This window comes from Labrus bergylta, chromosome 6 (assembly GCF_963930695.1).
Source record: "Labrus bergylta chromosome 6, fLabBer1.1, whole genome shotgun sequence".
In the NCBI taxonomy this organism is placed as follows: Eukaryota; Metazoa; Chordata; class Actinopteri; order Labriformes; family Labridae; genus Labrus; species Labrus bergylta.
In genome coordinates this window covers 3788456-3802635 of record NC_089200.1, presented here as the reverse complement: position 1 = coordinate 3802635, position 14180 = coordinate 3788456, and the positions used below count along the sequence as shown (strand labels likewise).

At 44.1% G+C, this 14180-nt stretch overlaps 1 protein-coding gene across 1 annotated transcript; it reads right to left on the bottom strand.

Moving 5' to 3' along the window:
• Positions 1 to 12545: 12545 nt before the first annotated feature.
• Positions 12546 to 13919, bottom strand: LOC136179481 (interferon-induced protein with tetratricopeptide repeats 1-like). Its single transcript, XM_065956318.1, has one exon. The coding sequence runs from the start codon at positions 13917 to 13919 to the stop codon at positions 12546 to 12548; it is 1374 nt and encodes a 457-aa protein (XP_065812390.1).
• Positions 13920 to 14180: the final 261 nt, after the last annotated feature.

Genomic DNA, 14180 nt, shown 5'->3' with positions numbered 1-14180 from the left:
TTTTGCTTTTATTATGTCAATTAATTATGTGTATGTCAGCTGCTGCCAAATATTTCTTGCCTTGCTCTTGGCTGAGGACATACTCCCCCAAAACTCCTCAACATTAAAGGTGGTGGGATCTTGGGGCATGGGGATCTCCATGAGTTGATACTCCAGGAACTCCTCACTCACCTTGTCCTGTTCCTGTGGCCCATGGAAAGGAAGTAGTTCCTGAAATCTAAAAAGAGCACCTTGTGTAAAGAACTGATTAAGATACCGTGGGAGAAAAAACAAGATTCTAAACTAAACAATTTATTCACTAGGTTGAAACTCTGGAAAATGTGGAAACCCTTGCCTGTCAACAAAATAAAGGACATCTTCCACCCCACACTCAGCACTCTGCTGCACATCCAGGAATTTAGCATGCTTCAGAAGGGCCTTCTTCAGGGGGAGTTTGTTGATGCTGTACTCCACAGCCCTGATCAGAAACGCCAGTGCTGCCTGCTGCAATAGCTGCACCTCCTGAGGTGTGATGTCTCCAGCCTCAAGGAGCCTGTTGAGGGTAGCTCTGGTGGTGAAGCCAACATTCAGCTTTTCTCCTATCAGAGAGAGAAAAGAAAGAGATAAAGCACATTAAGTACAGATAGTTTAAACAATATCTATGGGTTTTACCCATAGACTACATGTACATTTTATGCCCTTTCCATCACATCAGAGATCTCACTCAACTCATAACAACAATCTTCACAAAAAAAGTGTATTTTTGGACAATGAGCATACAGGTTTATCTCCTTATGAGACTTGAAAGCATTACCTGGCAGTTAGTTTAGTGGGTCATTGTAGAGGATGTCATGGACTTGTCGGCCCTGTAGCGCTATCGGCTTCATGAACCTTGCACACAGTTTCAAGATGAACTTCGTCATCTGCAAAATTGTAGTTCATAAAAGATTTCCATGTATTACTCGAAAAAGGACATATCAGCCAATGAAAAAATAGGCAGACATACTGGGCAGTAGGATAGCCCAACCTTTCCATTTTACCTCTCCATGGAGCAGGAAGATGGAGGACTTTTCTCTCTGGAGTAGAAAGTTCAGTGTGGAGAACATTGGCAGCGTTGCTTGAAAGAAGAGGAGATAGACTTCTGTCAGGGGGTTGGAAAATGCATCCACCAGGCTTAACCATCGCACTGAAATGTGCAGCAGCATTTCCATGTACTCGCTCCCATGCAAGTCACAAAATTCTGTAAAATATATATAACATCAATAGCAAACAAATAGAAAATGTCTGCATTTTGTTGTATAACACTAGAGCTGGTTGAGTCACAAACCTGCCAGGTAACCTTTACGGTTGGTGCTGCCCTTAAACCAGTACCCAACATCCACAGTCAGATCCTCTGGATCAAATCCGGATATCTGCAAAACATGAAATCAAAGATTTATTACAACCATTTTCCCTCAGCAGTTGAGTTTAGAGCCGTTTCTTTGGTTCGATGTCCCTTTCCTTCTACATGCCTTACGTCCCTCATGCCTTGATGGGCACAGGAGTTCTCTTGCCTGCAGATAGAGCACCAGTAGTAGGAGCTGGTAGTTCCCATTGTGAAGACTGGCCATTGGGTTGACCATTCAAGGAACACCTATAGGTGGCCGCTCCACATACTCCTCTCTTTTTCCCTTTTTCCAGTGGCTTCTCCACTGTCTACTCTATGGTGTCCTCCACCATCTCTTTCACTGACTCTTCCCCTACTGACACCCTAGCTGTCTCCTCCACTGCCTCCTCCTTCATTTCTTCCACTGCCTCCTCCACAGTCTCCTCCACTGCCTCATCTACTGCCTCCACTATTGCCTTCTCCACAGTCTCCTCCTCTGACCTGGCAGCCTTTTTAGGGAGCTGACCCTTCAGAGCAAAGCATGAAATAATGCTCATTTGCCTCTTCCCTGACATCTTTGAAACAGACAAAGTTATTATTAATACTATGCATGGCCAGGATATAAAATATAATGAAATATTATGATTAAAAGTGGCCGACTGACTAAAATTGACTTTGCATTTGACATTTCATTTTCTGTATCTGCACAAAAATGGTCCAGCCTATTTCAAAACATGACTAGGTCAGAGCCCGTATTCACAAAGAATCTTTAGGCACATGAGTGACTTACAAAAACATTCAAATTGCAAGGGAATAATTGTGCTTCTGTTTCAATAGCCCACGTCAGCAACAACAATTAGATAGCCTATATGTGAAAAGGCATAGCCTATTCGATAATTACATGAAATTACTTTTATGCAAAGTGTCATCGTATGAATGCATGTAGAAGTAGCTTACTGCAAAGATGGACATACTGGATCAATCCGAGGGTCTAGTGCAGGGGTAGACAACACGTGACCCTTTAACTCTATTCTAGTGGCTCCCTGGCTTTGTTGAAAAATGGAAATCAATAAAACATTTTTATATATAATTTATTCAGTCATCAAGCTTCAAGCTATACTTGAAGCATAGCATATATGTGTCTGTATAGCCTAGTCTGCATTTTCATGATGACAATTGAAAATACAGTACAGCCAACATGAGTAGGCCTATATGCCGAGAATGACATACAATGGCCGGTTAATAAAGACAGATATGTGTCAACTATTTGTGTTTAAATGTTTCCAACATCGTTGCGGCCCCAAACTTGATTTTTTTATTTATTATTTCTGGTCAAAAAATGTCATTTTAGACCCCTGGTCTAGTGTATTCTGCTCATTTCATTGAAGCCACTCGTCTGTAGGCCTAACAGCTGCTGCTTCACACCACTGATGTGCACCGACACCGACCTGTCACTCATCGACCTGTCACTCATCGACCTGTCACTCATCGACCTGTCACTCATCAGCCCATCACGGAGCGAAGTGAATGAGAGCAAGCTTGTGCATGAGCCCATCTTAAGTTGGTATTAATTATCCTTGCTAGAAGTTGGTCTCAGCGGCTTTGTGAATTACTTTTAAGAAAAAACTCCGACATAAAAACTTTTAGTGTAGTTTAGAAGTACTCTTAGAGGTGTAACAGATTACTGTGTTTGTTATATGTACTGTATATCTCATTCGCTTTTACAGTGAGGTGTCCCTAGAGAGTTATCGTAGCTGCTGTTGTATGTGCCGTTTATTGTTTTGTCATTAAGTGTATCCGGTCCGACGAACCCAGAAAGCTCCGTTACATTGGTGGCAGCGGTGGTTCTTTCTGTCGGTTACCGGTTAATCTTTGTTTTGCCGTGCCGTCTACGTTCACGCTGCCGTTCATTAGGTTAGCTTCCTCAGCATAGCTAGCCCGCTAACCTGTTGAGCAGCGTAACGTTACTAAGTAGCGGACATGTGGTGCGGTTATGACGACCCTTTGAAACCCGGCACGGGGAGAATTACCGGCAGTTCGCCCGGCAGAGATGTTTGTGTTGACCTGCCTACTCCTTTCGCCGGCGACGGAAACCAGAGTTTTCTTGGCTGGGTGAGACAGTTGGAGGTGGCGGTCAGAGTGGCCCTGGGCTGCGGCAGCGACTATAATGATGAGCTGGTGGCCATCCTCCCCACCCGACTGTGCAAATCGGCGTTTCTGCTGTGGGACAGCCTTCCTGAAGCAGTTAAGTCGGACTATGCTGCTGTTAAAGAGAGATTGGGGATAGCTTTTGGGCAGAGACAGTATATGGACCGCTTCAGAGCTAACTTATCTGCTCGAGCATGAGCTCCCGGGGAGACCTTGGAGTTGTATGCAGCTGATGTGAGCCGGCTCGTCGCGGAGGCGTTCCCAGATTATGGGGCCGTTGCACGGAGAGAGGAGAAGTTTCGTCGCTTCCTTGCTGGCCTGGATCCGGTGCTGAAAGCCAAGTGTCTTGAGCAGGGTGCTACGGATTTGGAGGAAGCTTTGACCATTGCGAAGCGTTGGGAAAATGCCAGAGAGGCTCTGCAGAGAGAATGTGTGAGTACCTATCTGGTCACCCAGCTACATGTAGGTACTTCAACTGTGCAGTCTGTGTCAGTGACGGATAATCTGCAGCGAGCTGTAAATAAATTGACAGATGAGATGTGCTTCATGAGGATGGAAATGAAAGAGATTTGTGATGAAAATCAAAGACTGAGAGCTGGGAAAAATGATAGACGAGAGCAATTGTTCCGCTCACCTTCAAGGGGACGCTGCAGCTGCACCTGTGGTGAGTGGGGATGCCAGTCAAACTTTAGACCGCCCCACTTCTTATGTAAGGGGGGTGGTTGAAGGAACTGAAGTGGCTGTGCTGGTGGACTCTGGGGCCACTGTGTCGTTGATCAGTGAGAGCATTCGCATGTCTGTCCCTGCCCTGCGGAGCACGCCCCTGAGAAAGAATTACATTGACTCTCGTGCAGTGAATGAACAAATGCTGGATACGCTTGTACCTGGCTGCTGTAATGTGTCCTGAGCTGATGTGGTGACCATTCCCCGCTTGAGCGAAGCCTTGGTGCCAGGCAACGTCCGTTACCCCACGGGGGCCAGCGTTCCCACTGCAGGCCTTGACGGCTATTTGGAGCCCAACATTCCTGAGATGACTGGACTGGTGGTAGCTCACACAGTGACCAGGGTGAAAGATGGTGTGACTGTGGCTTGTGTCCTCAAGCCCACTGGTAGAGCTTTTGAGCTTAAACAGGGTCTTCACTTGGGTGAATTCTACCCAGTTCAGGAGACTGATGTGACACCACTTGTTCCCCCCTGTAATTGAGTGATGTTGATGACAGCCTCGACGCCCTCTCCGCCTCTGGCCGTGGCTTGTACCAATGGAGGGCCATGCCGATGGGTCCGACTAATTCACCAGCCACCTTCCAGCGCATGATGGAGCTGATCCTCAGAGGTCTGCCATGGCACATCTGCATAGTGTATCTGGATGATATATTGATATACAGTCGCACATTCAGGGACCACCTCGCCAACCTGGAGGAGGTCTTGACCAGGATGAAGTCTGCGGGCCTGAAGCTAAATCCTGGCAAGTGCCACTTTGCCAGGGATCACGTGGTGTTCCTGGGCCATGTGGTCTCCAGACAGGGCCTCCAACCTGATCCCTGGAACACCGAAAAGGTGAACTCCTGACCAACTCCCCGCTCTCCTTCTGAGGTTAGAGCTTTTGTGGGTCTCTGTTCATATTACAGGCGATTTGTGAAGAATTTGTCACAATTTGCAGCCCCACTTAACCGCTTTGCTGGGAAAAATTTGCCTTTTGAATGGACTGCTGAGTGTGAGACGGCTTTCACATATCTTAAACGGGTGCTCACATCTTCTCCAGTGGTCACATTGCCCAGCTTTGCACTCCCGTTCAAAGTCTATACGGATGCATCTAAGGACTCTGTTGGGGCGGTGTTGGCACAGGATGTGGACGGCTTGGAAAGGGTGATTGTCTATGCCAGCCAGGCTCTCACGCATGCACAGAAGCGCTGGTCCACCTTTGAAGCTGTGGGAGCTGTGGGCCGTGGTGTGGGCTGTGCATGAGTGTAGACATTATGTGGGACTGTCTGCCTTTACAATTGTGACTGATCATCGCCCATTGCTGAGGCTCAGGCACATGGCCATTGATAATAACCCCACAGGACGGAGGGGTCGCTGGGTGCTGGAGTTGGACCCTTTCAACTGGACCATTATGCACAAGGACGGCCCTAGCAATAAAAATGCTGGACGCTCTTTCCCGCAGGCCCGTTTCCTTGGCTCTGTTGGGGCGACAACAGACCGTGGTATGCATGGTTGGGAGGCGCGTGTCCCTGCTGATGTGCTTGTGCCTGGTGTTGTTTCAGACTCTCGGGGGGCTGGATCTCTGCCATGGTATGTGTCATCCATGGTGGATGGACTGAAGGCTGCTTTCTCAGTCGCCAGGCTCAATGCTGCAGAGGCTCATGAGAGAAAAAAACTGTATTATGACGCTGATGTTTGCCACCGTGCCTATGAGGCGGGAGAGATGGTGTGGTGGAATAATCCCACTGAGAGCTTCACGAAGCTGGCACCACATTGGAAGGGCCCATACCGGGTCATGGAGGCGTTGGCGTCTGGAGGTGAGGCTGCACTGACTTACCGCATCAGCAACCCTCTGGACTCTCTGGAGAGGACTCAGGTGGTTCACCATGACAGGCTGAAACGTTATACTTTACCAGTGCCTACAGGGACTGTTCCCCTTCTACCCTTAAAGTATCTCCTCTTTTGGGGGTTTCGCCACTCCCGTTGTCGCCGCAAATGGTTGAGCAACAATTGGCTGGGGGTGTGGACATCAGTCTGTATGGGGAGTTTTCAGGGCCTGAACTAGTGCAGTCACGCAGGGGGCGTGTCCTGCGACCACCTTCACGTCTTCAGGATTTTGTGAGGTTCTGAGTTTGATGCTTGGTGTTTGTTTCCCTCTTTCTGGGATGTTTTTTCTTTCATGTATTTTTGCTGTTCATGTTAAGTACATTTGGGTGACAACTGTGATACAGAGGGGGTTTTTTCATGCTCAGGTTAAATTCTGCTAGGGGACTGTTTTGAGAGGTTTCCTGTTGTCTCATGGGTGCCTGTGCCAATGTTTTATGTGAAACGGGGACGTTTCAAGTTGAGGGGGGGACGTATGTCACAGATTGTGACAGATTGTTGTGTTTGTTATATGTACTATATATCTCACTCGCTTTTAGAGTGAGGTGTCCCGCGAGAGTTACTGTAGCTGCCATAAAGCAGTTGTTATTGTTTTTATCCTGTTACACTGGTACACAGGTGTGTGTGTGTAATAAAGTGGAAGCCGTGGATAAAGAAGCTCCCCGCCTATGTGCCGTTTATTGTTTTCTTATTAAGTGTATCCGGTCCAACGAACCCAGAAAGCTCGGTTACAGAGGTAAGAGAAAAGCTTTGTGAATACGGCTCCTGATCTAGGACTAAAAAACAGGTGTCAGAATAGCTGCTGAAATTAGCAAGAATTCAACTGGCTGTCTAGTTCACACACTCTGGTCAAACTGTTAGCTAATATTACTGATTACCAGCTGACTGGACACAATATTCCCCAACATACAGAAATCAAATGATGAGATGACTTACTGTATTAATACCATATGGTTCTCTTCTCCATAGACTGTAAATATAACGGTCCTCTCCCACGTCGATCAGTCTGTACTTCAGCGAGCGTCTGAATCAAAGTGCGAGCGTCTTCTTTGTAACCAGAATGTAGCGTTGTTGTAACGGGAATATCTAAATCTTACCCGGATACAGCAATGCTATTTATTGATTGGTTGTTGGGGTAGCTATATATATTTTTTTTTTTTTATTAACTGGTGCGTGGCAAGCTCCTTCTGATCTCTATGGGAAACCCACTTGATTCATATCTGTTTCACTGTTAAAAAAATAGCGGCGCAATTTTGTGGGCGTTATCCTGGTAATTTATGCATGAGAAATACAAGGTGTGGCGTGTGAGCGTGTGAACAGGTTGAAATGTGTGTCTCTCACTCCCAATGCGTGAGATTTAGAGCATTGAATGTTGTCAGTTTTGATGCGCTTTGGCGCCATCAGGAGGTCTCTGAGTGCAACTGCAGTGTCATAAAAACGGTCACGCCTCCCCCTCTGACACCACGTGCATTTGTTGACAAACAAAGGGTGAGGAAGCCGGCAGAGACGCTGAGAAGATGAGGAACCACGCAGACTCAAAAGGTACAGTAATATTACCAGATTTTGATGGAGCCTGAGTGTCTGCAGCCCGTTGTCTAGTTTGTTTATTCAACTGTTACCATGACAACTATAGGTCGTGGATAAATGGCTACATAGATCGGTTTGTAAAGTTACAAACAATTTGGAGACAAAAGTGAAGCTGCTAAACGTGAGACAATGATGACGTCACCGGTAATGATGCAGCTCGGAGTGACTATGGGGTTTCCTATTGCGCGAGACGCTAGCTTAACATTCAGTACATTAGCCGTTAACATTCACGACTAATGAATAACTTTATGAATATTATTCAAAACTCAGCAGAACTGATACGGGATGAATCGAATATGATCAGTAACTGAAAACCACAGTTTGATTACATCTAAACAACTAAAAAAATACTTTAAAATGTGTTTATCGACGGAGTGTGAATCATCATTAACCTACCTCCGACCAAGCTGTCAATGGCTCTGACCACATTCCTCCATCATCACACACACTGTGGTAATTCTAGAGTCTCTTGGGGATTATTCCTCTTCATTTTACTTTGTTGACTTTCAGAAACAAATTTTGGTTTTCAAAGCAATAATGTATGTGACACTTAGCAGGGCAACAACAGTGAGTGCTGTCAGATGGGGCCCCCTTAGGGAGGTTTCCTACTGTCATTTTGGGGCACTGCTTTGGTTTACATTAGTGAGCCCTGAGGGGCCCCTACTGGTCTGGGGCCCCAAGCACTTGGGGCACACACACACAGACTCCAAAACAAACAGGCAGGAGAATAATGTATAACTCAAAAGAAGAACAAGTGTTTTGGGGAAAGTCTTATGCTGTCAAAATCAACCTGTTGCACTGACAGAGTATGAGGTTTTTGTTTTTCAACATCGGTTTTCCTTTTATTCCAGGATTCAGCCCAAAACTTCAATTCACCATCAATGATGAGCCGGAGCCCGGAGTGGGACGGAGTCAGTACAGGAATGCAGCATATAGACAATGTGTGTTATGGAAAATCAACAGGAGAGATACAACAAGTCACAATATACATGGGTAACACTTTACAATAAGGTACATACATTTTGCATACTTACTGGGAGACGAATGGGAAACTAACCACGAGATATAATCCAGAGTGCATATGTGAAATGTTCTTATTCTTCCTGACACAGTAAGTGTATAAAAGGCTCAGACAGTAGGTGGCCTTCCTGTTAATTGCTCACGCTCCTCCTGCATGTTGATGATGTAGGCATCTCAAGCTTTTTGCTTCTGCCTTTTCCTTTTCAGTCGCTACATAACACATGACTGTTGACTATGTTTGAACTGTCTGTATTGTTTAAAAATGATTGTAGATGTATAATGGCTGAATAAAATACTCATACATACAGGATCAGTTTGCCAGCGTGCGTGTGTTCGGAGAGGAGAGCGGCAGATTATAAATTCACCGTACTCTGCAACATGATGAATCAGTTTATGGACGCCATCTTATAATACTCTTAGTTCATCAGCAGATGGCGCCTGTGCTAGTTGTAAACCCAGGCAGTAAAGTGTATGTGAAGTTGTTAATCTGTCTAAAGAGCTAATTTCTTTCAATTATGTTCATTGAACTCGAATATTTCTGCTAAATAACTTACTCTAATAATTGTCAGATGCTTATGATCTGACAAGGCTTAAATTTCTAGCTCCGTCCTCCCGATAGTTTAGAACCGAAGAAGATGAAACCACTGAAACAAACAACTTCAAGACGATTTCTTGGTGTGCACACTGTTCATTTATTGGTATGAAGCTTAAACACAGCTTGAGCAAACAGGAGCATCTTAATAAATAATTTTCAGGTCACACAGCAAATACATTTTCACATGAACAATGAGGACTTTAAATATCCAAAGCGAAGCACATTCTTATAAAATCCATTAATTCTAAAAACTGAAAATACAGCATTGAAAAAACACAACAGAAGCAAAATACATAATAATCAAAATTCACACATTTCTTCATTAAGTATTCACCATGACAACTTTGTATTTACAAAGGATGTCACACCTACCAGGAGCTATGGTGTAAGAATTAAAGGTCACATATCCTCCTCCTCTTCAAACAGTTTAAATAAGTCTCAGAGCTTCTCAAAACATCTGTGTGAAGTTTCTTGTTCTAAATCCACTCTGATCCTGTATTTGATCATGCCTATAAACCCCTCTATTTCAGCCCTGCTTAGAACAGGCTGTTTCTGTGTCTGTACCTTTAAATATGTAAATGAGCTGTGTCTGACCACGCCCCCTCTCTGGAAGGGCTTGGGTGTACTCCAGTCTTTCTCGCTCCATGTCCTATTGTTTACGGTGAGAAGGCAGACTGAGAGGGCAGAACAAACACCCAGCTGTGGGAGTGTCACCCACCTGGGGGAGGGGCTACTGCCCTTTGTGATGTCATGAAGGGACCTCCGTCCTGAATTAGTAAGTCGTTCCCAACTCTCTCTCTGTCTCTAACTCTATCCACTGTCCTATCTCTAAATAAATGAATAAAAGCCCAAAAATAAAAATAACTAATAAAATAATAAAATTAAACTTTCCTTTATTTTATTTTAAGTAGTTTTGAATGGCAAGAAATTCGTTTTTAGTTAGTTTTTATCCTTATTTTTTGGACGCCCTGGCAGAATTGGCCCCCTCCTGTTTTTCATTCTTCTTCAGGATTCTGTTGCTCTTTATTACCACGTGAAAGCAAAACGCCTTCATAGAAATTAGATGTTTTCTTTTGCTTGGACTAAATTGTTCCCCCTAAATTTGCCTCCCTATCTGTACTGCCTCGGCTCTTGCAGGTTTCTGAGAAACTCCTCAATTTCTCTGTCTTAAATAAAATGTATTATTATTATTTTACCCCAGACAAACAAAAAGTCACAAAAGCCTCAAAGTGAAAAAAATAAACTTATGAAACACTAAAATAATGAAGCTAAAGGGGAAGAAAAAGACGAAAAGGAAATGGTTTAGAATTAATAAATTAGAAACATGTAAACATCCGTATGCAAGTCAGATACTCACCTCATCTTTCTCCTGTTTCTTCCTCTCTGTCGTTTTCTTAAGATGACTTAGTCGAGCAGATGTTTCCTCTCGATGTTGCTCTCTGGTTACAGTCTCTCCAGCTTCAGCTCTCTAGTCTGGATGACGTGATGTGCAGCAGCAGCTTTAAATGTCCGTGACAGAGGCGTGACACTTTCCTTATCAGCAGGATGTTATGTGACTTTCCTTTCCTTTCTTAAGAATTAAAACTCAAAGCCTCAATATGTTGTCAGTTTTGGTGCACTTTGGCGCCATCAGGAGGTCTCTGGGTGCAACTGCAGTGTCATAAAAACGGTCACGCCTCCCCCTCTGACACCACGTGCATTTGTTGACAAACAAAGGGTGAGGAAGCCGGCAGAGACGCTGTAAGAAGATGAGGAACCGCGCAGACTCAAAAGGTACAGTAATATTACCAGATTTTGATGGAGCCTGAGTGCCTGCAGCCCGTTGTCTAGTTTGTTTATTCAACTGTTACCATGACAACTATAGGTCGTGGATAAATGGCTACATAGATCGGTTTGTTAGGTTACAAACTTTTTGGAGACAAAAGTAAAGCTGCTAAACGTGAGACAATGATGACATCACCGGTAATGACACAGCTCAATCTGTAATAAATGATGTCTGCATGGATGTTCATTCTGCCGTATTACAGACTTGTTAGGCAGTAGTATAACCAGTTTGCAACCCTATGTAGAAAGTTACGTTATATAACGGTCTGTTTGTGCATTGCTGATGTAACCCCGTGTGTTCTGGGTTGTGGAAAGGACTCAGGAGACAGCTCGTGTGTTCTGGCTCTGTATTTACAGACAAATTAACAGAAACCGATGAATTGTGTTGTGAGCCGGGATCAAACATCTCCCCTGATAAATAAAAAAAACGTGTTATTTAGGAGAGCCAGAGTCAGAACATTAGCCGTTAACTTTCATGACTAATGAATAACTTTATGAATATTATTCAAAACTCCTCAGACCTGATACGGGATGAGTCGAATATGATCAGTAACTGAAAACCACAGTTTGATTTCATCTAAACAACTAAAAAAATACTTTAAAATGTGTTTATCGACGGAGCATGAATCATCATTAACCTTCCTCCGACCAAGCTGTCAACGGCTCTGACCACATTCCTGACATCATCACACACACTGTGGTAATTCTAGAGTCTGTTGACTGTGTTTGAACTGTCTGTATTGTTTAAAAATGATTGTAGATGTATAATGGCTGAATAAAATACTCATACATACATGATCAGTTTGCCAGCGTGCGTGTGTTCGGAGAGGAGAGCGGCAGATTATAAATTCATCGTACTCTGCAACATGATGAATCAGTTTATAGGCGCCATCTTGTAATACTCTTAGTTCACCAGCAGATGGCGCATGTGCTAGTTGTAAACCCAGACAGTAAAGCGTATGTGAAGTTGTTAATCTGTCTAAAGAGCTCATTTCTTCCATTTATGTTCGTTGAACTCGAATATTTCTGCCAAATTACTTACTCTAATAATTAAAAGGAATATATTATGTTAGAAATGAGTGTTTGTTTTCTATTTAATCTTTGTGCTGGATGTGAACATTGTTATTCATGTCATGTTTGTGACCCTGTATAAACCAGCTCTCTCAGAACACTCTGTTTTAGTGTGTGTGTCTCTTTAAATGTAATGATGAAATCGTTTAGTGTGATAGGCTTTAGCAGAATTAGGACGCTTATGATCCGACGAGGCTTAAATTTCTAGCGCCATCCTTCTTCAGTTTAGAACTGAAGTTAGTTAGTTTTTATCCTTATTTTTTGGACGCCCTGGCAGAATTGGCCCCCTCCTGTTTTTCATTCTTCTCCAGGATTCTGTTGCTCTTTATTACCACGTGTGAAAGCAAAACACCTTTGTAGAAATTATTATTATTTTTTTTTTGCTTGGACAAAATTGTACCCCCTAAATTTGCCTCCCCATCTGTACTGCCTTGGCTCTTGCAGATTTCTGAGAAACTCCTCTATTTCTCTGCACATTATGCCTCTGTCTTTACTCTCCTCCAGGATTCTGATGCTGTTCTCACGGCAGAAGGATTTTTCTGGTATTGCTGCTGCCTTCATGTGATACTGTATCGACCTGTGGGAGTCATTTCGATTAAAGTATAAATGAGTTGCATATTTGTTGTATAGCATCTGTTTGTCTTCAGGTTCTGCAGGTTCATTTTTGAGCAGTTTCTGAAACATCTGCTCAGCTTTGGCCTTGCTGTGATGTGACTTTGCATAGATAGTTGCGAGGTCTATTTCCCTTTTGAGTGAAGAGTGAGGGTAAAGAGAGAGCAGCTCCTCGTGGAGAGCGATTGCTCTGTCCATCATGCTTTGTTCTGGGGAACTACAGCTTTTATAAACGATCCTCCTTCTGTAGCAGAGCGCAACTAATTTCTTCAGATAACGCACATCTGGATGTTCTTTCAGAACTTTCTCTGCCAAATCAACGGCCTCATCAGCAGATATGTATTTTATGTAAAGGTTTAGTAAGGCCCACATGCCACTGTCACTGCAGCACAGAGTGCTCACATTTCCAGCCAACTCACGGACTTCATCTCGAATGTTTTCTCCTTCATCAGCACGTTGTTCAAGGTAGAGTGCAGCGAGGTACAAGTTCTCTGGATCCCGTTCCTTGGCTTGTCTCATTTTCTCCAAGAGGTCAGGGTCCAGCATTGTGTCACTGAAGTTTTGTACGTTCTTTAACCATATGACATAGCTGGTGTTCCAATCCACCATGTCCGGCTGCATCCTGGCAGCTTTCTCAAAGTAATCAACAACCAGCTTCTTATCCTCTCCTAAGAACATCAGGGTCCAGGCCTTTTCAGCGCAGATCTCTGGATGGAGGTCGTCCTGTGATGGAGATGGGTATTTTTCCATCAGGGCATCAACCTTTGACAGATAAGCCTGACTCTCCTCTAGATCTCCCAGGTGGTGGTGCAGCCAGGCCAGGTTCCCGTAGTTCACCACTAACCAAGGACCCTCATCTGCGCTTCTCAGCTTGCTGAGGGTCTCTGCAGCCTTCTGGAACAAACTGTTAGCCTCTTCATTTAACCCCAGTTTATACTGAATGAACCCCCACAGGTTGTAAATGTGGCCCAGCCATCTATTTCCCTCCTCTGTGCTGAAATCCTCCATCTTGTGCGTGAGACGTAAAAGTTTCGGCCTGCTGCGGTCCAGGTCCCAGGTGAAGTGGCACTGCAGGGACTCCAGTGTGGTTTGACTCTGAGCAGCACTGATGGAGAATACAAAAACAAACATTTAAACACATCAGCAGCTAGTTTTGACTCTTGTGTTCTTATTTGTTATGTCTCGTCTCGCAGTGTCTCCTCTACTCTTCTAAACTGTCAATCACTTTTATTACCCTATTATATAGTCAGACAATCAAGTAAACTTCTCAGATAAATAAAAAACAGACTAAATTATTTGGTGGACATCACTGCATGGGCTCAGGAACACTTCCAGGAGACATAGTCTGTGAACACAGCTCATCTCTGGATTCACAACGTTAGCTGAAACTCT